Source organism: Stomoxys calcitrans, chromosome 1, assembly GCF_963082655.1.
Source record: "Stomoxys calcitrans chromosome 1, idStoCalc2.1, whole genome shotgun sequence".
Classification (NCBI taxonomy): domain Eukaryota; kingdom Metazoa; phylum Arthropoda; class Insecta; order Diptera; family Muscidae; genus Stomoxys; species Stomoxys calcitrans.
Genome location: NC_081552.1, coordinates 214742608 through 214768717, shown reverse-complemented (window position 1 = coordinate 214768717; position 26110 = coordinate 214742608). Strand labels below are relative to the sequence as shown.

Below are 26110 nucleotides of genomic sequence, written 5' to 3'. Positions count from 1 at the left end.
GTGCGGGAGAGAGTTCCAGAGCTGAACGGCGAATATAAATAGATGCCATTGAGAGACTAAGCTACGGTGTATCATTGGAATCAATTTGTTTCCTCGGTTCGACCTTGCAAATCTGATTCTCTCAAATAAATGAGATGGTGCCTGTGTATATATTATCCTATGTAAAAAGGTCAATGACCTCATGAGCAAAACATCACGAAATGATACACCATATAAGGATCTGGAGAAACGGAAAGTGGAGTCTCGTCGACGAAGACCATATACATAGCGTACCACACTGTTGAAGAAAGTATCGATCTTACGACTGCTTCGAGAATCACAGTTTGCAAATAGCTCACAACCGTAGAGTAGGCTAGGTATAATATATGACTTTGCCAAAAGTATTCTTACCCAAAGAGGAGTAAGTTGTTGAGTGGACCAAAGCGAGCGAAGCTTTGAATACCCTTGACCAACAGCAGCATTAATATGGTCTGTCCACGACAAGGTACTGTTGAAAGTCACCCCCAGGTTCTTTGCACGAGCCACGATCTCTAACCTCTCATTAGCAACAACAACAACAGGATCGCAAGTGAAACGTGAAACCCTTTTCTTAATAACCATGCACTTCGACTTGAGAGGGTTAAGGCACAAGCCATTAGCATTTGCCCATTCATAAATTCTGGACAGGTCATGGTTCAGCATCCTGACATGGTCGTCTAAGCATTCCTTCGTGCTACTTATATAGACCTGCACATCATCAGCATACATGTGGGTCTTACAAAATGAGAGCTGGTCTGGCAGGTCGTTGCTATATACAGAAAATAGAATAGGACCCAAGATTGAACCCTGGGGCACTCCTCGAATAACAGGCAAGGGACTAGAAACTGATGACTTCGAAACCACGGATTGGGTACGATTGGAGAGATATGACATGATTAAACGAACAGACGAAGACGAGAAATGAAACAGGTTTTTTAATTTTGCTGCCAACATAGTGTGATCGACCGTATCGAATGCCTTTGAATGGTCGAGGAGAACAAGCAAATTCAATTCGTCATTCTCCAAGTTACTCCTGATATCCTCCACCACATCTGCTAGAGCACTTATACAACTACGTCCGGGACGGAAACCTGACTGCATCTCATATAAAAGAGAGTTCTCATTTATATACGAAAATATCTGTCTATACATTATCTTCTCAAAGACTTTGGACAGAAAACACAAAATGGAGATGGGCCGAAACTCCCTACAATTCTTGGGTAAGGGTATAACTTTAGCGTACTTCCATGCCACCGGAAATGAACTTCTGGTCAAAATGCTGTTAAAAATGTGGGTAATGTATGGCAAAATAAATGGTAATAGTACCTTGAGAAATCTTGGTTCAATGCCGTCGAATCCAACTGCATTTGACTTCACCATGGAGAAACCAAGTACCACATCGTTCTGTTCTATACCCGAAAATTCAAAACCTTCGCTGTGACGATCCCCAAGAGTCAACTCAAAGTCATAGAAACTAGGATCTATGGGGTTTGTTGGAATATTGGTGAAAGTAGCATTAAGCTGGTCCACATCCACATCAGTGATGTTATCGGGGGATCTGCGACCGATACCAATGTCGTGAATGGTCTTCCAAGTCTTCCTCGAACCGATCGCAGAGGTAAAACGTCTGAGGTAGTAATTGATCTTGGCAGCTCTTATCAACTTATTGACACGGGATCTGTTGGAGCGATATTCCTCTCGTAGGTGCGACGTCCTAAAACGTTTCCATCTACGGTATGCAGTGTTTCGGGACTCAATTGCAACACGAATATCTGCCGAAAACCAAGGTTTAGTCTTCGAACAAATTTGTCTCATTTTGATCGGGAGCACAAAATCTTGGACAGCGCACACATTTCTAGATAAAAAGTTCACCTGATCGTCTATCGATTCCATGCGGTATAGCAGACTCCAATCGATATCAGAAATCAAAGAAGGTAAGGCTTCGTGGTCCAGACTATTGAAATCTCTATATGAGTAAGACTCCTCCCTTCCAAGGATCTCAAAGTTGTAAGACAGAAAAATCAAGTCATGGTTGGAGAAGCACGATGCGGACAGTTGGTCATACAATGAAACTTTAGAAATCTCACTGACAAAAAACAAATCAAGGAGGGTACTGGAACTGGACGAAAAATGAGTCGGCATGGAAGTGTTGAAAGGTAATAAGCCCAATGAAGACATCTGGGCTGTGAGACTTGAGTCCAAAAGAATGTTGGAATTTAGATCCCCTGCAATAATGACATCCGGGTAGGTAATCGTAAGGTGTTCCACTACTTCCAAGAATGGTTGTATGTCAATATTGTTATTTGGCCTATAGACACAACCAAGTAACAGCTTCCTTTCCGTGGCAGATAATTCTATAAACACATATTCAATGCTATCATCAGCCACTGATCTGGCACAAATGCGAGTCCTCAGATTGTCGCGGACATAAATCGCTGTGCCGCCTCCTCTGCGTGGTCTATCAGCCCTGTAGACAGTATACCCAACAAGATCAATGAAAGAATCAGGAGTAGTCTCCTTCAGCCACGTCTCTGATACGCAAATAGCATCCAAACCTGAATTCTCAAAGATAAATCGGAATTCATCAATCTTATTATTCAGGCTTTGGGCGTTAATGTGACATATCTTCAAACCACTCCGTTGGCCTGCCAGAATTCTAATCATATTCGCCGTCAAGTCCCTAGTGTTATGGTTAGCTAGGCTCGCCATATTTTAGGATAAAATAATAAATCAAAATTCTACCATCAGTATCGCTGCAGAGGAATAAATGATCACAATTAATGTTGTAAAAGTTGTTAAATTGAAGATAGTGATAAAAGAAATAAAATATTAAAATTAAATAGGTAAACAATTTAAAAAATGGTTTAAAACTAGTTATAAAGTTTGAAAAAAGTATTGTGTAATTTCCGTGAAGTTTGAAAAATTTACTGAACGTTGGTATTAGCAAAATGCGGTGAGAATTCGTTATGCCGAAATCTATTTAGGGCGTCAGCATGTTCAATAACTACAGGATCATCGTTGGGGCCATGTTTAACAAACACGAGTCCCTTGAATGTGAACGCCGAGTAAATAAGATTTTTCTTCTTTAGCGATACAGCATCCTGAAGTATTCTGTAGTTGGTGTTCGATAGGTTCTCGTTTATGTAAAATTTGTGATCCGAGTCGAGACCTAATAAACGGAGCAAAAGGGAATTGCCATTTTTTTTCCTGAAAGCAGACAGTGACTTCAGGAAGAAATTTTTGTCATAAGGAGACATAAACGTGGCAATAATAACGGCATCTGGTGAATTGCGTTCTTTTGTATTATTTCTATTCTTCAGACGGTGAATCGTTTTGAGCTTGGGAGAAGGAATGTTGCAGCTGGCACAAATTTTCCCAAATACGTTAAATAGATTTTCATTTTCGTGAAACGGTACCCCATTTATACGTACATCCGCTGCAACTGAGGCATTTTCTTGTCTAAGGGCCTGAAGTTTTAATTCTTTGATCTCACCCTTCAGAAGATCAATTTCTAGAGCAGCAGATTCAAGTTTATTAACTCTATCATTAATGTCTGCGATTTCTGTCCTTAATTCGCAAAGCTTTTTATCTAGCTCGTTTAGAAGGCGATTCTCAGACTCCCGAAGTAAGGATTTCATGCGATCTTCAAATCGGCTGCAGAGTTTCTCGAAACGATCATCAAGAAGTTGAATCATACGTAAAGGTGAATCGGATAGTCGTGGCGTTTTAGATATGTTACCAACCAAGGATCGTTGAAAAATGCTGTCCCGATTTCTTTTGGGTGCCCTGGCGTCCCCAGATACGTGTTCATCGGCACCAGCCTCAATAGGTTTAACAAACACATCATTGCGGCTGTTTGGTTTTGGCGAGACACTCATGATGCAAATAGTAAAGTGTAAAGGGGATTGAGGATTAGAAATGGTTCGTAATGGGATAAGGCGGAAGATTTTATGAACCGCCTAAAACTATGCACCACTTTAGGAAATGTATAATGGCAGCACTGTGAGTTTCAGCAATCGATGAAACAGGCACTTAAATCGATTATATGTTGAAATGATGACAAGGTCCAACAAAAAGGTTTGAAAGAGTAGCACAGCTGATGTTTATTTATTTTCTTTCAAAGCAGCTGCCCTTCCAGTCAAGAGTTTTGCAATCTTGAAAATTATTTTCACAAAAAGCAATTAAAACAGCTCACCAACAAGCAGGAAACAGCTCCCTTCATTCACAAACACGGTGCAACAAAAGACGAACTGATATCAGCGACAACAAACAGGAACGGACGCTTGTTTTATATAAAAACACCACAACAACACGGAGCCGCGGCCACACTCAACCGTCTGGATCATTTAGCTGTTTAAAGCTATATCTAAATCTGAACCGACTTTCAAACAGATCGTTCGAAAATTGTTGTTGGGTTAGGTTGAAAAGAGGGTGCAGGTATTAATCCGCCCTATGCCACTATGGACATACACCTAAGCCAGAAATCGGCTTGTTGTGCGCTCTAAAAACTATAAAGTAACCTCAAAAAAGAAAATTTTAAGTTCGGAATTCCGTGCTGCTTACAAAATCCTTAATTGTTTTCATTACCACTCCACTAAGTCTCCACCTAAGTGCCGGTATCTGTTAGACGCGAAAGCCGGGCAATGACAAAGGAAATGTTTCAACGTCTTATCATCTTCCCCGCATGCCCAACACATGCTATCATCTACCGCACCGATTTTACATAAGTGAGCTCGTAGTCCTATGTGTCCCGTTATGATACCAATGGCTATACTGACCTCCTTCTTGCTTCCTTTCAGTAATAGCCTCGTCTTTTCACGATCTGGATTCCCCATAGGATTTTCGCCGTCCTACCGACTGTTTCCCTGTTCTGCAATGTTTCATGCGCATTCGTCGCCCACTCCCTTAAGTCGGACTGCGTCGACTCGAAAGGCTTCGGGTTAACCAAGTTTATTGACGATAGACCGATTTTGACCGCTACACTACACGCTCAATTTCACCCAAATCGAACAAAAATTGCGGCTTGTAGGAGCTCAAAAAGTCAAGTTGGGAGATCGGTTTATATGGGAGCTATATCAGGTTCTTGACCGATTTAGAACGTATTAGGCACAGTTGTTTGTCAGCCAAAGCGGACAAAAATTTAGGCTTCCAGGAGCTCAAGAAATCAATTCGGGTGATGGGTTTATATGGAAGCCATTGCAGCTCCCAGGGGCTCAGAAAATCAAAAGGGGCGATCGGTTTATTTGGTAGCTATATAATGTTCACGACCGATTTAGACTATACTACGCACAGAACAGAACGCTACATGCAAAATTTCAGCCAAATCGGAAAAAAATTGCGGCTTGTAAGGGCTCAAGAAGTCAAATCGGGACATCGATATAAAATGGAGCTACATCAGTTTATAGACCGATTCGAACCGCACTTGGCACAGTTGTTGGAAGTCATAACAGAACAATACATGTTAAATTTCAGTCAAATCGGTTGAAAATTTAGGCTTCCAAAGGCTCACGAAGTCAAATAGGGAGATCGGTTTATATGGGAGCCGTTGCAGCTTCCAGGGGCCCACGAAGTCAAATAGGCAGATCGGTTTGTATGGGAGCTACATCAGGTTATTAACCGATTCAGGCCTTACTTGACACAGTTATTGGAAGTCATAACAGGACACTACATGCAAAGTTCTAGACGAATCGGGCCAAAATTGCGGTTTCCATGGGCTCAAGAAGTCAAATCAGGAGATCAGTTTATATAGGAGGTATATCCAGATTTGAACCGACATGGCCCATTTGCAATCCCCAATGACCTACATCAATATTTAGTATCTGTGCACAATTTCAAGCGTCTAGCTTTACGCATTCGACCGCTTTCGTGATTTCGACAGACGGACGGACGGATATGGCTAGTTCGAATCAGAATGTCGAGACGATCAAAAATATATATACTTTATGGGGTCCTAGATCAATATCTCGAGGTGTTACAAACGGAATGACTAGATTAGTATACCCCCATCCTATGATGGTGGGTATAAAAACAAACAGCAAACAACGATGGAATAAGGTAATTTTAGCTATATTTAAACATTTTATTCAACCACAGAAACTAAATTGCTTCTGTTTAAATATCTTACCTGTGACATTTGGGTTCAAATTATACATTGTAGCGAAATGAGTATAATTGTAGCAGCATCTGTATCTTTGTATTATAACAGGTAAAAGAATAACATTCAAATATTTTATAGGCCAATTTTATTTATGGGAGCTTTATCTAAATCTGAACCGCTCTTCGCCAAAATTGATAGCATTTGGTTTACCAAAAATGATGTATGCAAATGTTAGTGATAATTTGATAACGAATGCATGTTCACTTAAGTTACCACACTAAAAGCGTGCTAAGTTCGGCTGAGCCGAATCTTAGGAACCCACCACCATGGATTCTGCTAAAAATTTATACAAAATAGATTTAGCTGCAGGCCATACTTTTATTCTACATACCAAACTTCTGTCGAACCAGCAAAAATTAAAGCCTCTAGGAACCGAACACGGATAATCGAGACACCGGTTTTGTATGGGAGCTATATCAGGTTATAGACCGTATTTGGCACAGTTGTTGGTAGTCGTAACAGTACACCGCATACAAAATTTACGCCGAATTGGACAAAAATTGCAGGTTGGAAGGGCGCAAGAAGTTAAAGATAGAGATCGGTTTTAATGGGAGCTATATCATGTTATAGACCGATTGGGACCGTACTAGGAATAGATGTTGGAAGTCATAACAAAACTCTACATGCAAAATTTTAGTCAAATCGGACAAAAGTTGTGGCTTCCAGGGAATAAAGAAGTCAAATCGGGAGATTGGATTATATGGGAGCTATATCTTACAATAATTGCGCTTTGTAAGGGCTCAAGAATTGAAATCGGGAGATCGGTTTATATGGAATCTATATCAGGTTATAGACCGATTTGAAACGTACTTGTTTTCTCCAGCGTTGCTCGTTAGTAAGTCTATTCATGATGAAATGTCAAAGCATACTGAGCATCTTTCTCTTTGACACCATGTCTGAAATCCCACGTGATCTGTCAAATACTAATGCATGAAAATCCTAACCTCAAAAAAATCACCCTTTACCTTTCATTTGAGTCCCATATTGTCATAATGGGTCAAATAACCCATTTGATGTATGTTTAGGAGGAAAAGCTTCACGCAAAATTTAATGTCATATTCGTAATCTACCAATGAAGGCCACCGTGGCGCAGAGGTTAGCATGTCCGCCTATGACGCTGATCGCCTGGGTTCGAATCCTGGCAGGAACATCAAAAAATTTTTTCAGCGTTGGTTATCCCATCCTAATGCTGGCGACATTTGTGAGGTACTTTGCCATGTAAAAAGAGCTAGGTGGTCTCGTTCAGATTTACACTAATTAATTTTTTTGTATTGATTATCTACATTTAAAATCATATTTCAAGGCGACCACTTGGGATTTTACATTCTTAAAGATCCATCCCAGTCTGAAGGTAAAAAGCGTATTTTAGTAACAAAGACCTTTTATTTCTGTCCTATTCTATCCTGATCGGCCCTCATATATTATTTCATATTATTCATATATTATTCTTAATTCCTTTTTTTTTTGGTTAGGATAGGGGGAGGGGGATTGCCCTCTGAAACGTCCTATCATTTTAGTACAATATATTCTCGGTCATTCTACATGACAGTTTGGCGTTGCATTTATTCGGAGGAGAGGTTCGGTCCCCCCGACGCTAAGAATTGCACGACAATTTATTTGAGTCTTTTATTGTCGCGATCTAGTGTCCTGCGGAACGGTAGGACGTGACCCAGATACTTGAATCCTTATACCAACACTAGATTCGAAATATACTATCATAGACCTTTGTTTTAATTGACATATTATCCCGATCAAACTACAGGTTCTATTGAAGGGTATTTAGTGGTGGGCTGGTCCCAGACTCGGTCCCAATTGTGCATACCAGATTCGTAGTCAATTCCCAAATACCTTTCATTCGATACCCGTTTTATGACGTTGGACATTTATTCACGGTTTGGGGGTTGTGGAGGTCTCGTAGACACCTTGGACCAAATTCTTATAATAGATGTGTACTCAGCTTCCAAATATCTTTCGTTTGATACCCATATTGTCCTAACCGGTAAATATGTCCTGTTGAGGGGTTTTGCGAAGTTGGGAGGCACCTCAGACACCACGGAATACATTTTTATATCAGCACTGGACTCTACCTCTACTCGGTAAATTTGTCCTGCTGGGGGTTTTGGGAGGTGGGGAGGGTCCTCAGATACCCGGCACTTAGGGTAACATTTTAATGCCAAGTTCGTACTCCTCTCTTAAATACCTTTTATTTGATACCCATATTGCCCAAGGCGGTCAAAGTGTCCTCTTGGGGCTTTTTTGGGAGAGAAAATTTGGACAAAAATTTGGGGTCAAATAACCTGGGGGGACGCCCCATCCCAAAATCCACCCGAACGGACATGAGTGGGACAATATGGGTATCAAATGAAAGGTATTTAAGAGTAGAGTACGAATTTGACATTCAAATCGCACTTTTCATTTTCAGGGGACCCCCGAAAATGTTCGGGTGGGTTTTGGGATATGGCGTCCCCCCAGGTTATTTGACCCCAAATTTTTCTACCACTTTCGTATTTTTATACCCTCCACCATAGGATGGGGGGTATACTAATTTCGTCATTATGTTTGTAACTACTCGAAATATTCGTCTGAGACCCCATAAAGTATATATATTCTTGATCGTCGCGAAAATTTATGTCGATCTAACTATGTCCGTCCGTCCGTCCGTCTGTCTGTCGAAAGCACGCTAACTTCCGAAGGAGTAGAGCTAGCCGCTTGAAATTTTGCACAAATACTTCTTATTAGTGTTGGTCGGTTGGTATTGTAAATGGCCCATATCGGTCCATGTTTTTATATAGCTGTCATATAAACCGATCTTGGGTCTTGACTTCTTGAGCCTCCAGAGTGCGCAATTCTTATCCGATTTGAATGAAATTTTAGACGACGTATTTTTTATGATATCCAACAACTGTGCCAAGTATGGTTCAAATCGGTAAATAACCTGATATAGCTGCCATATAAACCGATCTTGGGTCTTGACTTCTTGAGCCTCTAGAGTGCGCAATTATTATCCGATTTGAATGAAATTTTGCACGACGTGTTTTGCTAGGATATCCAACAATTGTACCAAGTATGGTTCAAATCGGCCCATAACCTGATATAGCTGCCATATAAACCGATCTTGGGTCTTGACTTCTTGAGCCTCTAGAGTGCGCAATTCTTATCCGAATTGAATGAAATTTTGCACAACGTGTTTTGCTAGGATATCCAACAATTGTGCCAAGTATGAGGGCGCAATTCTTATCCGATTTTATTAAAATTTTGCACGTAGTGTTTTGGTATCACTTCCAACAACTACGCTAAGTATGGTTTAAATCGGTCCATATTTTGATATAGCTGCCATATAACCGATCTGGGGTCTTGACTTCTTGAGCCTCTAGAGGGCGCAATTCTCGTCCGATTTAACTGAAACTGTGCATATAGTGTTTTGGTATTACTGTCAACAACTGTGCTAAGTATGATCTTGGATCTTGATTTCTTGAGCCAATCGAGCGCGCAATTCTTATCCGATTTGGCTGAAATTTTGCATGAGGTGTTTTGTTATGACTTCCAAAAACTGTGCTAAGTATGGCGTAAATCGATATAGAATCTGATATAGCTGTCATATTAACCGATCTGGGATCTTGACTTCTTGAACCTCTAAAGGGCGCAATTCTCATCCGATTTGGCTGAAATTTTGTACAAGGGCTTCTCTCATGACCTTCAACATACGTGTTTAGTATGGTCTGAATCGATCAATAGCTTGAAACAGCTCCCATATAAACCTATCTCCCGATTTTGCTTCTTGAGCCCCTACAAGGCGCAATTCTTATCCGAAGGAAGTGAAATATTACACAGTGACTTCTACAATGTCAATCAGCATTCATTTATGGTCCGAATCGGACTATAACTTAATATAGCTCCAATAGCATAACAGTTCTTATTCAATATTCTATGTTTGTCTAAAAAGAGATACCGCGCATAGAACTCGACAAATGCGATCAATGGTGGAGGGTATATAAGATGCGATGCGACAGTGATATTTCCATACAGAACATAAACCTGATTAAACTTTCTGAGCTTCTAGAGGGCGCAATTATTATCCGATTTGCCTGAAATTTTGCTTGCGATGTTTTGTTATGAGCCACAATAACCATGCCAAGTATGATGCGCATTGGTTCATCACCTGATGATTTTTCATGTAGAACTTAAACCTGAATTTACTTATTGAGCCTCTAGAAGGCGCAATTATTGGGTTGCCCAAAAAGTAATTGTCGGTAATATAGTAGTAATATAGTCGGCGTTGACAAATTTTTTCAACGGCTTGTGACTCTGTAATTGCATTCTTTCTTCTGTCAGTTATCAGTTGTTACTTTTAGCTTGCTTTAGAAAAAAAGTGCGCAAAATTTTGTTTACATTTGTTTGTTTGGCGTCAATTTTAATATGGGTACCACATGTATTGAAAGAAATTCATTTAACCAACCGAATCAACGCTTGTGATATGCACCTTAAACGCAATGAATTCGATCCGTTTTTAAAACGAATCATAACTGGAGATGAAAAATGGATTGTTTACAACAACGTTAGTCGAAAACGATCATGGTCCAAGCATGGTGAATCAGCTCAAATCACTTCAAAGGCTAATATCCACCAAAAGAAGGTTATGCTGTTTGTTTGGTGGAACCAAACGATTAATTCGGATGTTTACTGTCAACAATTGGACAAATTGAATACAGCCATCAAGGAGAAGCGACCTGAATTGGTCAATCGTAAAGGTGTCATATTCCACCAGGACAATGCTAGACCGCACACATCTTTGGTCACTCGCCAAAAACTGAGTGAGCTTGGCTGGGAACTTTTGATGCATCCACCATATAGCCCTGACCTTGCACCATCAGACTACCATTTATTTCGATCTTTGCAGAACTCCTTAAATGGTAAAATTTTCGGCAATGATGAGGCTATAAAATCGCACTTGGTTCAGTTTTTTGCAGATAAAGGCCAGAAGTTCTATGAGCGTGGAATACTAAATTTGCCAGGAAGATGGCAAAAGGTTATCGAACAAAATGGTAATTATATACATGATTAAAGTTCATTCTATGTTTTATTAAAAATGCATTTACTTTCTTTTAAAAAATCCGCAATTACTTTTTGGGCAACCCAATATTTTTCGAATTGGCATAGAGTTTGCATATGATGTTTCGTTATGACTCATAATAATCGTGCCAAGTATGATCCAAATCGTTTCATCTTCTAATATAGCTACCATACAAACCGTCTTCTGGATTACACCTCTTGTGCTTATACATTTTGGCATGAAATTTTGCAGGTGTTGTATTGTTATGGTCCATATCGCTCCATCACTTGGTATAGGTCCCACATAAACCGATTTTTAGAGTTGACTTCTTGAGCCACTATAAGGCGCTATTACCAGAAATTATTCACAGAACTTGTCGAATGCGTTCAATTTTGTAGGCAACTTCAACACATATCCATCTATCAACCTCTCCAAAGTCTTTAACATAAAGGGTCATAGATTAAAAGGGTGAGAGGCGAAAAACTTTTGCATTGCTGTGGTCCTGTGGCTCACGTTTTTGGAATGAAAATTACTTTTATGTCCCTCCATCGCATAGATAAATATGTTATGCCAATGTAAGCAGAATATATATTCCTAGGCCAGGGGGGCCAGTTTAATTTTACCAGGCCGGGGATTTTAGTGGGTTGACTGAGTGACAACCTCTTCCAGCTTTTTCGTTGTCCGTTGAAGAGTTTCCTGGGAAATACTTGTTTTAACTCCAGGAGTGGTTCTAATGTTTTGTATCAGTCACAGTCAATTGTCAAAGTCTATTGCCAACATAACGCTGTTAACAATGAAAATTACATTCTTGTTAGTTTCTATTGCATAAGCACAACTACACTCTTCCTCAAAATGGATGCAGCAGCCCATCATCTTAGTTCTTAAAATGTCTCTCTCCTTAATATAGAAATCAACTTTTATTGCGTAGTTGCCATTCACATTTTCGCTAAAATTCGATTATGCCATGGCAGTGAAGCAACTAAAAATTGTTGTACGCATTTTTTGTTGCTGTTGTGTTGTTCGCGGAAAGTGATATTCTGTCATTTGTTGTAGTGGCTTTTTCCCTCAAAAACATTGTCTGTCAGGAAAACCACTTAAGGGTGCTTTCATGTTACTGCGGGCTTGTCACTTCCACTTCTGATGTTTTATAAAAGGTCTTCTGTATGTTTTTCCCATTTGCTTCTCTGGAAGGCAGGTGAGGAATATCTAATTTTTTTTTATTTCTTGTTCATATTCAAAGAAAAATTCTTGTTAAAAGAATTGATCGTAAAGAAGCGTAACTACTTAAAAGCTTTTCAAGTAATTGATTGAAAGAAAGTTAAAAAAAAATTAAATAGTATTAAGAAAGTATAAAACATAATGGAAACACGATAAAATATAAGGTTATTTTTCTATTGGGTTGCCCAAAAAGTAATTGCGGATTTTTTAAAAGAAAGTAAATGCATTTTTAATAAAACTTGGAATAAACTTTAATCAAATATACTTTTTTACACTTTTTTTCTAAAGCAAGCTAAAAGTAACAGCTGATAACTGATAGAAGAAAGAATGCAATTACAGAGTCACAAGCTGTGAACAAATTTGTCAACGCCGACTATATGAAAAATCCGCAATTACTTTTTGGGCAACCCAATATTTTGTGCCTAGACGAGGACATTATTATATTTTTGCCTATCCGTTGAGTTTTACATTTTAGTGTAAATAATCCAAAAGTCTTAACCACCAGTTGTTAGACAAACAAAAAGTACATAAGTGTAAATTGACAGTTTCCGAAGACGACTTTATTCCATACTAGCCGAACCGGGCCCGCTCCGTTTTCTTTAACTCTCTAATATCATTTAGGGTTGGGACACTTCGCCCTGAATGTGTATAACGAATTCGTGCCACTGTAGGCCTACGTCCGCCTATAACGTTGAACGCCTGTGTTCTTATCCTGGCGATAACATCGGACAACATTTAAAGCGGTGGTGATCCCCTCTTAATGCTGGCAACATTTGCCATTCATAGGCATGTAAAAAATTTTCCCCAAAGAGATGTAGCACCGCATTCAGTTTCGGCTATAAAAAAAGTCCCTTATCACCGAGTTTAAACTTGAATCGAAAAACTTTCATTGATGTGTGAGAAGTGTGCTCCTTCTCGGTTGCTGGGTAAAATTTTACTCCACACGCAAATACCTTTCTTTTGGGTCCTAGATTAGTAAATATTTCCGGTTTAGAGAAACACTCGGCCCTTAATGTAAATATACGCTTCGTGCTCTACTTTCAAATACATTCTATATGAGCCCCATAAAGACATGATTGGTAAATAAATTCTGTTTGAGTGTGGGATGGACTCCATGGACTTTGTCCTGAAAATGAGTATCAATTTGCAGAAAATCAATCAATTTAAACATTTATATAACAGGAAGGTGTTTTTGGCTCTTTTTCTTTGTTCAGGTTTGCTTGGCTATTCAAATAATTTCTACCTCACAAAAGATGGCGCTGAATTTGTGGTTGGTGATGCTGTTGTCATCATTTTGTCTATTTTTAAATTTAATCGAATTTCCACTTTTTCGGCCTAGCTAATGTCAGCGTAACGCATGGGTAAGCATCTTCGGCTTACTCATGCCAAAAATATCAGAAAAATTTTGAGCACTGGATATTCCTTCAATAATAGTTGCGACAATAACCATTATCTATTTATGACTTCAGTATAAAAACATACGGCCTAGCCCACAAAAATTTCTTTTTCTTTTTATACCCTCCATCATAATCTAATTTCCTCATTCCGTTTGTAAAGCATCGAAATAGTCATCTGAGACCCAACAAAGTACATATGTATATTTTTGATCTTCTTGACATTCTAAGTCGATTTAGCCATGTCGGTCCGTCCTGCTAACTTTCGAAGGGATAAAGCTAGGCGCATTAAAATGTTGCACAAATACTTGTTATTAGTGTAGGTCAGTTGGGATTGGTCTATGTTTTGATATAGCTGCCATATAAACCAATTTTGGATCTTGACCTCTTGAGCCCCTAAACGCCGCAATTCTTATCCGATTTGTCTCAAATGTTGTATAAGATATTTTGTTATGACTTCCAACATCTGTGCTAAGTATCCCTCAAACCGGTTTAAAACTTGATGTAGCTCCCATATAAACCGATCTCCTAATTTGACTCTCTGGGCCTCTAGAGGGCGCAATTCTTATGCTATTTGGCTAAACATTATTTTAACGATTTCTCCTATGACCTTCCACATACGTGCCAAATATGGTCTGAATATATATATAGCTCCCATAAGAACCGATCTTCCGATTTTAATTCTTAAGCCACTATAGGGCTCAATTCTAATCCAATTTTTGCTGACATTTTACGCAATGACATCTACTATGGTCTCCAACAGCCAAACCAAGCATGTTCCGAATTGGTTAATAACCTGAAATGGCTGCAATAGCTTTGCAATTTTTATCCATTATGCTTTGTTTGCCTATAAAGAGATATAGGGCAAAAAATGATAAATGGGATCCATGGAAGAGGGTATGTAAGATTTAGCCCGGTCAAACTTTTCTTGAGTTTACTTGTTGTCACTCGATTCGTTCGTCAAGTCATTGAAAACAGCTATTTTTATAAAATCAGCTGTTTTCAATGACTTGGCGAACGAATCGAGTGACAAAACGAAAAAAATGTGTGCTCATCGGCATGCCATTTGGGCTCAACTACAATATAAAAAGGAGGCTTCTTATCTTTCAGCTAAATTTTTAATCAAACCCGCTCCACTGTGCTTTCGCTTTCAAGACGTAGAAAAATGTCAACTCTGTAACGTAACCTACCCCCCAATAGCTCCGATTCTGTTTACGTTCGTTGAGCCTTCCCTTCTAAGAGTTAAACACAAACTTGGATATTCGCACTCTACTAAATAAATTTGTATCTATGGCAAAGATAGCCACATAAACTACCTGAATTATCTATCTTAGGGTGGGAAATTTGCAAAAATAGTACAGCAAACCACCGCAACGAAATTCCTAGACTTTATTTTTCTTTATTTTACGGACTGATAGGTTGCCATAACAAAGATAAATGCTGCATGATCAATTTTTACCACTCTGTCCTCTCTCTGTTCGTGGTGGCGTCTCCATTCAGTTGATTCATTCGCACTGTGACTGATAAATTTTAACAATTTGGATGAGGAAATTTATACTGCATGAAAAGTTTTTTTGTTTGACTCACAGAGGCTTTGGAATGTAAACTAGAGATTTCAAAATTCTTTTATACTCAAACAACTAATTTTCGATTCATTTTTTATTTGAAACATTGAACTGTCAAGACGTTGTTCGGAAAGGACAGAAAATAATTAATTTTTGTTTAAAATTTTATTAATTTTTGTTTAAAATTTTATTTGAATTTTTTATTTAAAACGGAGAAAATTCTAAGAATTTTTACAATTTTATCAAATAGCGCGTTAGAAGAGTAGTTGGCTTTCAGTTTTTGTGGAAAATCGCCGTGTTCCACATCGTTCAAGAAGATTCTAAAGGATTTTTGTGAGGCAATATTTTACCTACCACTGAAAATTTTAAAAGGAAATCTAGAAGAATCTCTACGAAACTACACAAGGATTTGACGATATAATTTTAACTGGACTTTGGAAAATTTGTATAACCGGACGCAACAAAAATAGCAAATCTGATTAGTAAATCTATTTGGAATTGCCGCTAAAGCGGGAATTCCCTATCAAATGGAAACTATTTAAGGAGGGTATTCATTGAAGCCAATATCACATAAGGATGTTCTCCATCAATTTAACAATATTTTGCAACCAAATGCTGTCTTTTAAATGGAAGAAACCCTAATTTAAATATTCTACTTAGTGAATTAGCTATCGAAATAATTTAACAACATTTTATACAAACCGTGAGCTCAGCAAATTAAATTTAAAAAAAAGAAAGAATTTCAGCTGTCAAAACAATGAATAACTCCCAGTCAACAGGCCTGATGACAACGTTGAATTAACGGGTGAGTCCTTATTTTATTTTTACATTCGCGATTTAGTTTGCATATGCTCAAATACCTACAACTAGTACACTTTAAAAAATCATTGAAATCAAAAAGATTTCTTCTGCTCATTTATTAATTGCTATAATTTTTTTTTTGTTTAACATTTAAAATAATTATTACTAGTTTTTTTTTATTATCAAATTTGCAATTAATATTTCCTCTTATCTTAATATGATTTATAGCATCACTTTACTATTGTTTTGATTAATTTTAAATATATATATTGTAATGAATTTCTAAGCATTATCCGTTCATTTGTGAAAGGAGATGGTCTTTAAGTAGAGGAGGTTATTTAAGGGCTGAAAGAACTTGGAATTCAGCATGGTAGGGTGGGAAGCTGAGCAGTTACGAGATCAATAACTGCACCCTGTAGTAATAACATCATCTTCCTATTTCTCCCTTTTCTATTTCCTTACTTCATTTTCTACCTCTATCTTTTCCTTTTCAAGAGCTACCTTATTTTACTTTTATGTTTGCGAAACCGAGTCTACTTCTGAAGGGAAAGAACTGCCCCAAGACTGAGCGCGGCCGGGGCAAGGAGGTAGCCACTCCCAGAGGAAGTAGAGCCCGTGTGGTGGTTCGTTACAGCACACAGAATAAGGGAGAGGTTTAGACTTTGAGAGAGGTTTAGACTTTGATACCCAAAACATTAACAAAATAACATAAGTTCTCCGTTCCATGTCGCCCCGGATGCTTGCGCGATCACATATAAACGACTGATGGTCGCCTTACTCTATCTGCCACTTGAGTGGCAGATAGAGTGAGAGTGAGTGAGTGACGCACTCCATTTAAAAATGTCTATCACTTGATCACCCATTGTTTTAATGGGGAGGTAAAGCACCACCTAGATTCTCGGGCACAAAGTTTAATGTCATATTTGTAATCTGCTACCAAATACCTTTAATTTGAGGCTCATCTAGCTAGGCTCGAATTGTATTCCCATTTGAGAGTGGGGCGACCCCCAATTACTTGGACCTCATTTTTTATGTCATATTCGTAGTCTAGTCCCTAAAAAATATGGCGTTCAGCAATCGGCAGAGATTAATGGCTATGAACCTGGATGCGCTCTATGGTCGCGGTTGGCCAAAAAAAAGGCGCACGCTAATATTCAGTAGGCTACAAAGGTTGGAAACTAAGAGACACAACCTTGTAAACTGTATCTCCCAAATTATGCATACTCAGGGGCGTGACTCCATCAAAAAATTCAACATTTCATCGAAAATTCACAGAAATCAAATTTTCACCTTGAAAACTTCATAATGGATTTAAAAACTTCAAAATAGCTTTATCTCCTAAACAATGAGTCCTAGATGGAAATGGACTTTAACTCGTGATTCCATCAAAAATTTCAAAATTTTGTCTTAAATCTATCAAAAATTTAATTTTCACTTTGAAAACTTTCAAATTGCTGTATCTGCCAAACTACGCGTCTTTAAGGAAAATGGGTTTTAATTTGTGACTTCATCAACAATTTCAAATTTTATCTTAAATCTATCAAAAATCTAATTTTCACTTTAAAAATTTTAAAATTGCTGTATCTCTGAAGCTATGCGTCGCAGACGGAAATGAGTCTTAATGTGTGACTCTGTCAAAAATTTCAAAATTTCATCTTAAATCCATCATAAATCGGATTTTCACTTTAAAATTTTTAAAATGTCTGTATCTCCTAAACTGTTCGTCGTAGAGGGAAATGGGCCTTAATTACTGACTCCATTAAAAAATTAGAAATTTCATCAAAAATCCAATTAAAATCGAAATTTCACATCGAAAACTTAAAATTGCTGTATCTCTTAACTTAAGCGTCCTAGAGGGAAATGGGTGCTTAATTCGTGACACCATCAAAATCCTAATTTCGTTAAAAATTCATTAACAATTGAAATTTCACAACGAAAACTTAAAATGATCTACATGTCCTAGGGCGATATGGGCCTTAATTAGTGACTCCATTAAAAAAATTATCAAAAATCCATTAAAAATCGAAATTTCACTTAGAAAATTAAAAATTGTTGTATCTTCTAATCTGAGGGTCTTAGGGGGAAATGGGCCTAAATTAATGACTCCATAAAACTATGTAAAATGATTTCAAAAATGCATTAAACTACCAAATTTCAATTCAAAAACTTAAAATCCCTACAAAAAAATCAAAAATTTCATAAAAAAATCCAACAAAATCGGAATTTCACTTTGAGATACTAAAATGGCTACTCTTTAACTATGCGTCCCTATGCGAGCCTGTATTTGTGAGCCCGTCATAAATTTAAAAGTTCATCAAAAATCCATTAATATCCAAATTTCACTTCGAAAACTTAGAAAAGCTGTATGTCCTTAAGAATGCGTCGTAGAGGGAAATGGACCATCATTCGTGCCTCCACCAAAAAATTCAATAACAAATCAGAAGTCCATTTAAAATTTAAGTATAACTCCGAAAAGTTTCAATGGCCGTATCTCTTAAACTATGTGTCGTAGCGGAAATCGGACCTTAATTCGTGACCCTTGCAAAAAATTAAAAATTTCATCAAAAATTCAAGAAGCCGTCGTACAAAATTTCAGCCAAGTCGGAAAATAATTGCGCCCTCTAGAGGCTGAAGAAGTCAAGATCCCAGATCAGTTTATAGGGCAGCTTTATCAGGTTATTAACCGATTTGAACCATATTTTTCATAGTTGTTGGAAGTCACAATGAAACACGTTACGCAAAATTTCAGCCAAATCGGATGAGAACTGCGCCCCCTAGTGGCTCAAGAAGTCAAGACTCCAGATCAGTTTATAGGGCAGCTTTATCAGGTTATAAACCGATTTGAACCATACTTAGCACAGTTGTTGGAAGTCGTAACAAAACACGTCATGCAAAATTTCAGCCAAACCGGACAAGAATTGCGCCTTCTAGAGGCTCAAAAAGTCAACACCCCAGATCAGTTTATAGGCCAGCTCCAACAGGTTACGGACCGATTTCAACCATACTCAGCATAGTTGGAAGTCGTAACAAAACACGTCATGCAAAATTTCAGCTAAATTGGATATTTTTTCAGAGTTGTTGGAAGTCACAACGAAACACGTTATGCAAAATTTCAGCCAAATCGGATAAGAACTGCGCCCCCTAGTGGCTCAAGAAGTCAAGACCCCAGATCGGTTTATATGACAGCTATCCCAGGTTATGGACCGATTTCCACCAAAATTAGCACAGTTGTTAGAAGTGGTAGCAAAACACGTCATGCTCAATTTCAGTCAAATCGGACTAGAATTGCACCTTCTAGTGGCTCAAGACACAAGATCGGTTTATATGGCAGCTATATCAAAACATGGACCGATGTGGCCCATTTACAATACCAACCGACTTACACTAATAAGAAGTATTTGTGCAAAATTTCAAGCGGCTAGCTTTACTCAGATCGAAATATATTTAGATATAGCTGCCATATAGACCGATCCGCCGTTAAAGGTTATGGAACTTAATTTATTACCCAATTTCGCTGAAATTTTAATCAGTGGCAATCTGACTCAAATATAGTAAATATCGGAATGTATTTAGATATAGCTGCCATATAGACCGCTATAAGGGTCTGAAGCTCATAAAAGCTTTATATATTACCCGATTTGTCGAAATTTTAAATAGTGAGTAAGTTTAAGCCTCCTTACATTCGGCCCACATACGAGTCAGATCAGACTATATAGATACAGCTGTGATATAGACCGATTTTCCAATTTTGGGGTCTTAGTCCCATAAAAAGTAGATTTATTGTCTGAAATTTTTACTTGTATATGAGTTCTCTGGACTTGAGTAAAATATAATAGAGACCTGCCACTATTAAAATATAACTACTGATATAGTAGTGATTAATAGGATGATTATTATATTCTTGACGCAGTGACTTATGTTAGGCTTTTCGACATCCGTGTCCTATATGGTTCAGATCGGTTTATATTAGGATATAGCTGCCAAAAGGACCAATATTTTTTTCTACCTCTGTCATTCTGCCACCAGAAGACAGGTGGCGGATTATGGACGTAACAATCTGCAAGGATTTGGTGGCCAGTTCCGTGTGGGATCGAATGAACAAAGTGGATTTTAATACACGCAAAACGCACTGCTGTTTGTTGTTCCACAAACGATTTACTGTCACTTTACAACCGTCAATATCTATCGACGGTGTAGATATCAAGCTGTCAGATGCGCTTTATGTTCCGGGCATGAAGATTCAATGTGATGTCCGTTGGTCAAAACATGCATTCGAAGTGTCGAAAGAAGCATTCAAGTTTGGGCGTTCTTAAGCGGTGAAAGAAATATTTCACTCTCGCTAGTCTTGTTAACATTGATACTACGTACATCAAGCCGAAGATGGAATAAATCTCGCATATATGGGCCTGATCTCCAAAATGTCCAGAGCTGGGCGTTGTTGTTGATTGGAAACGGTAGGGTATTCAAATCTATTGTTTCCCTTGAACATCGTCGAAATGTGGGTTGTGTGGCGCTGCTCTATTGATTCTTTTACGGTGTGTGTTCTTCGGAAATCGGTTTTCTGATTCCTGACTTGAGGTTGTTTGTCAGAAAGATTTTCTCCAAGCGCGCATCGATTGGCCAGCTGATCATACCATGCACTACCGAGAGAATTCTTTTTTCGCAACGACCGTTCGTATGTGGAATCGACTTCCGGCGAATGTTTTTGCCGCTTCTTACGATATCTAAAAATTCAAAGCAAGTGTCAAGTTTCCCTCTTTCCCCCCTCCTATCTTTAACTATCCTCTCCAACAAAATGCTGGTTGTTGGTTGATTGAATAAAAAAACAAGTAAAAGGGCATTACCCTTTGGATACCCACCATCTCGGGTATATATGAAAACCCCCTTTCGTCACAATCCGGTGAAAATTGGATAACTCATGCATCCAAATTCGACACGGATATTGAAATAAAGCTTTTATGAGCATCAGACCCTTAATCGGGAGATCGGTCTATATGGCAGCTATGTCCAAATATAGTCCGATTTGGCCCGTTCAAGAACTTAACCAGAATGCATCAAAAAGACGTATCTGTGGCAAATTACAGCTCAATATCTCAATTTTTGCAGGCTCTAGAGTGATTATAACAGACGGACGGACAGACGGATAGACGGACAGACACACGGACATCGTTAAATCGCCTTAGAATTTTACGACGTTTCGAAATATGTATACTTTGTAGGGTCGGAAATTGATATTTCGATGTGTTGCAAACGGAATGACTAATTGAATATACCCCCTATCCTTCGGTGGTGGGTATAAAAAAATTCGGCCCGACCGAACTTACCCCCTTTCACTTGTTTTTTTTTAGATATCTTGATAGTTATACAAGAAGCCCTTTTAAGAAGTTCTGTGCGATATCTCACTAGGTATGCCAAATCAAAATCTGACCATATTTAGACATATCTTCCATATATGCCATCCATTTAATATTTGTATTTGTATTTTATTATGATAAAACCCATACAAAAGACAGTGTCTTATATAAAGCATGGGTTAGTAAATTGATAAATACAATGAGTTCAACAAGTTTTCATTTAAATAGAACAATAATTGGTACAAAATATTAGGTTGCCCAAAAAGTAATTGCGGATTTTTCATATAGTCGGCGTTGACAAATTTTTTCACAGCTTGTGACTCTGTAATTGCATTCTTTCTTCTGTCAGTTATCAGCTGTTACTTTGAGCTTGCTTTAGAAAAAAAGTGTAAAAGAAGTATATTTGATTAAAGTTCATTCTAAGTTTTATTAAAAATGCATGTACTTTCTTTTAAAAAATCCGCAATTACTTTTTGTGCAACCCAATATTTAACAATTTAAGCAAAGTTACTGATACAATATTTAAGTCAAAAAAAATGTTAAAACAAAATAAAAAAAAGAAGAAAAAGAAACTTTAAAGAAAATTTAACAATTTAATAAAAGTTACTATTAAATAAATTAATAAATAGTTATAAAAAAACAAAACAAATAATTAATTAAAATGATAATAAATCAATGATTTGAACTGTCGTTCATTACTTATAATTTGAATACTATTGGGAAGATTATTCCAGAGACGTATAGCATTAACAAAGAACTGTTGTTCAGATACACGATATTGATGACGTATTTGTATTACTTGTTTACCTCTTGTAGAGTTGGCAAAACGCAATACAGAAGCCAGATATGGCTGTTCATTGGTATAAATTATCTTGTGGATCATATGCAACAAGCGTATCTTAAGGAACGAGTTAAAAGAGACACCATATACTTGTCTGGCAAAGTCAGATACCCGGTCTTTTCTACGCAAACCAAAAATGTATCTAACGACATCGTTAAAGGCCACGTGCAATTTATTCCTATGAGTTACATCACAACCGTAAAAAACCTCGCAAGAGTATAATAGTTTCGGCAGAATAAATGTCCTAGCCAAGAGCATTCTTATTGACATAGGGGTATACTGACGACTCATATATAAGTTTCGAAAAACGCCTTAGGTCCCGCCCACTGTCATACTGACATGATTCTTCCATGAAAGTCTATCATCAAACTCCAAACCAAGGTTTCTTGGAGATGAAACAATCTCAATTGGGGCTCCAGCAATTGCCATATCAAGATTGGGCGGCATTGTCACCCGATTCCTACCAATTACAAGGCACTTTGACTTTGTTGGATTTAAAAGTAGTCCGTTGGCGTTTGCCCATGTGTTTATCCTATCCAAGTCATTATTTAGTCGAAGTACGCCATCGATCAGCCTCTCCGCCGAGGAGCTTATATACAGCTGTACGTCGTCGGCATACCTATGAATACCACGGTTGCACAACTGTCCAGGAAGGTCATTGCTATATAAGGAAAAAAGGAGTGGGCCCAATACAGACCCCTGTGGAACACCTCTTGAGACTGGAAGATAACTAGAACAGAGGCTATCAATTGTTGTAGGATTTTATATGGTCGATTGCACACGACTTTTGCCTTACCTTACATGTTTCTTATATTTTTGTTCCGCACACAATAAATATTTGTTAAAACTTATTTTTGTTTTGTTTGTGCCACCTTTGGCCAAACTTTTGCATTGTTTGGCTATAAAACCATGTCTAAACAACTTTTTTGTTTACCATGGTCTATTCATGAAATGCCGCAGCAACTCCAGAACCTACACTATTGGCATACATAATTAATGTCTGATAAATTGAAAATTTTTCCCATCGACAACACAAATTACATTCTGAATATATCAAGCTCACATACACACCCACACAAACAAACATATGCATTCCTACTTTTGTATATAAATATGCTATGATCGATTCTTGGCAATGTTCTATGCGGTGAAAACAAAGCAAAAGTTCAATGTTTAAGGTTCATTGGATTTTTAATTAAAATTTCTCAATACAAAAATTAGACCGGCATTAAAAATTTAAAATGAAGTTTAGTCATAAATTCAAATCACGAATTGAAATTCTCCTTAGAAACAAGGCAGCAATGAAAAAGTGTCTATCCTGCTTAGATTTTTTGTAGCGAACATTTTTGAGGATGGCTAGCTGAAGTGTTACGTCTTTTCAGGCATCGGAAAACATTTGAATGCTGCTGAGCTGGTCAACATTTTAAGAAAACTACCAACATAACAATAAAACACTCAAAACAAAAAGAAAAATACAAATGTGAGAGCGAATATCAGGCAATAATGTTCTTTGGATACCTTACACTGACTGAGTTGACTATATAGCACAGAGCCTCTACTATGGAACACGTTTGTCAAGGCCTCCGAACTGTTTCTTCTATGGATAGAAGCTAAAAGGCATATTTTGAGGAGAAAAGTCCCATGTAAATGTTATGTTCTCCATGAGTAAAATCAGAACATTGGTGAATACGTAAGTTTGCCATGTTGGGGATCGGTTTGGATTATACTTGGTCTGGATATAAGAAGTCATTTAGTCTAGTGTTAGGTTCTGGGTTTTGGTTGACATGTAATGGCTTTAGAGATGGCTTAAAAGATGACAGCGACACGCTCTTTAAGAGGGTCGAATAATAGATGACGCATCGCTCTCAGGTTTATTGAGAGGATTGGTGCGAATGATCCCAAGATTTTCAATGTTAGGGAGAGAGACTCCGTTAATTGGGCTCGGGTTGATTCGCTGCACAGGTTACCCCAGAGACTATACATCTAGATTGGGAAGTTGCACTGCAGTCATCCAAAAGGCGCGGTCAACTGTAGGGCATCCAATGCCTAAAAGAACTAGGGCGAACAATAGATGGGCCCAAGAACCTTTGCTAATGTCGCTAGGGACAGTTTGGTTATGGCAGTTGTCGACAAGGGAGAAGAATAAGGCTGCATACCTAGGAATAATTGGAGTGGGATAGTCAATGCACTGCCATCAGTATACTACGATGTTTTTGCAGAATTTCCTAGGTCTCCTACAGTTTGTGACAATGCAGGCTGGTATTGGGGCCGATACAGACTAATTGCCTCCAGGGATCAACGATCAATTGAAATGTATCGTTGTGCGCTAAAAAAGATTGGTGAATCTGGCCACGTCCAGCACTAAAGGCATTAAATTCGGCCGGGCCGAACTTTGGATACCCACCACCTCGGGTATATATGTAAACCCCATTTCGTCACAATCCGGTGAAAATTGGATAACTTAAGCACCCAAATTCGGCACGGACGTTGAGTGGTTTAATCTATATGTCACTAATCAATATTGTAGAACAAAATATTGGTCTTTTTGGCAGATATATCCAATTATAAACCGATCTGAGCCATATTAAGGTCGGATATCGTGAGGCTCAGAAAAACTCACTGTTTCAAATTTCAGCGAAATCGGGTAATTAATAAAGCTTTTATGGTTTTCAGATCCTTTATCGGGAGATCGGTCTATATGGTAGCTATATCTAAATAAAGTCCGATCTGAACGATAGGGTCAGTTGTCGGGAAACCTTAAACTACTCACTGTTTCAAATTTTAGCAAAATCGAATGAAGAATAAAATATTATAATTTTTATGGTTATTAGACCCTTTATCGGAAAATCTGTCTCTATAGCAGCTGTATCCAAATATGATCCGATTTGGACCGTTCAAGAACTTAACCAGCGTGCTTAAAACTGCGCACTATTCCAAATCTCAGCGAAATCGGATAAAAAATAAAGCTTTTATGGCCTTGAGACCCTTTATCGGGAGATCGGCCTATATGGCAGCTATATCTAAATATAGTCCAATCTGAACCATGTCTAGGTCCGATTTTGGGAGGCTAAAAATAACCCACTGTTTTAAATTTTAGCGAAATCGGGTAATAAATCAAACTTTTATGGCTTTCAGATCCTTTATCGGGAGATCAGTCTATATGGTAGCCATATCTAAATAAAGTCCAAAATGAACCATAGTAGGGAAAGTTGTCGCGAAGCCTTAAACTACTCACTGTTTCAAATTTTAGCAAAATCGGATGAAGAATAAAATATTATAATTTTAATGGGTATTAGACCCTTTATCGGAAAATCTGTCTATATAGCAGGTATATCCAAATATGATCCGATTTGGCCCGATCAAGAACTTAACCAGCGTGCATCTATGCCAAAGGAAATGTTATCCCAATCTTCCAACCACCGACTGGAAGATTGGTAGATTGGACGGGGCTCATGGTGACCCAAGGCATGCAGTATTCGTACTAAACTACAGCGATTTCGCAGACCCCCACAAGTCTAAAGGAGGTATATACTACGAATTCAACAAGGTGAAACTGGTCTATAGAAGCGATGAGGTTTGGGGATTCAGCAGACAATTCACCAGTTGTTGTTTAACACTTGCCTGAGGAACTATCGATCGCATCGCTAAAGTCTGGCGGATTGCAGGAGACTGAAAATCCCCCTGCCAAGATCAAAATAGAAGATGAAGGCAT

The 26110-nt window shown here is 38.1% G+C and overlaps 1 protein-coding gene across 1 annotated transcript; it reads right to left on the bottom strand.

The window, feature by feature from the left end:
* Positions 1 to 1252: 1252 nt before the first annotated feature.
* Positions 1253 to 2727, bottom strand: LOC131997580 (uncharacterized). The gene is made up of 2 exons (XM_059368459.1): positions 1345 to 2727; positions 1253 to 1297 (listed from the first exon to the last, which is right to left on the bottom strand). The coding sequence occupies exons 1-2, from the start codon at positions 2725 to 2727 to the stop codon at positions 1253 to 1255; spliced, it is 1428 nt and encodes a 475-aa protein (XP_059224442.1).
* Positions 2728 to 26110: the final 23383 nt, after the last annotated feature.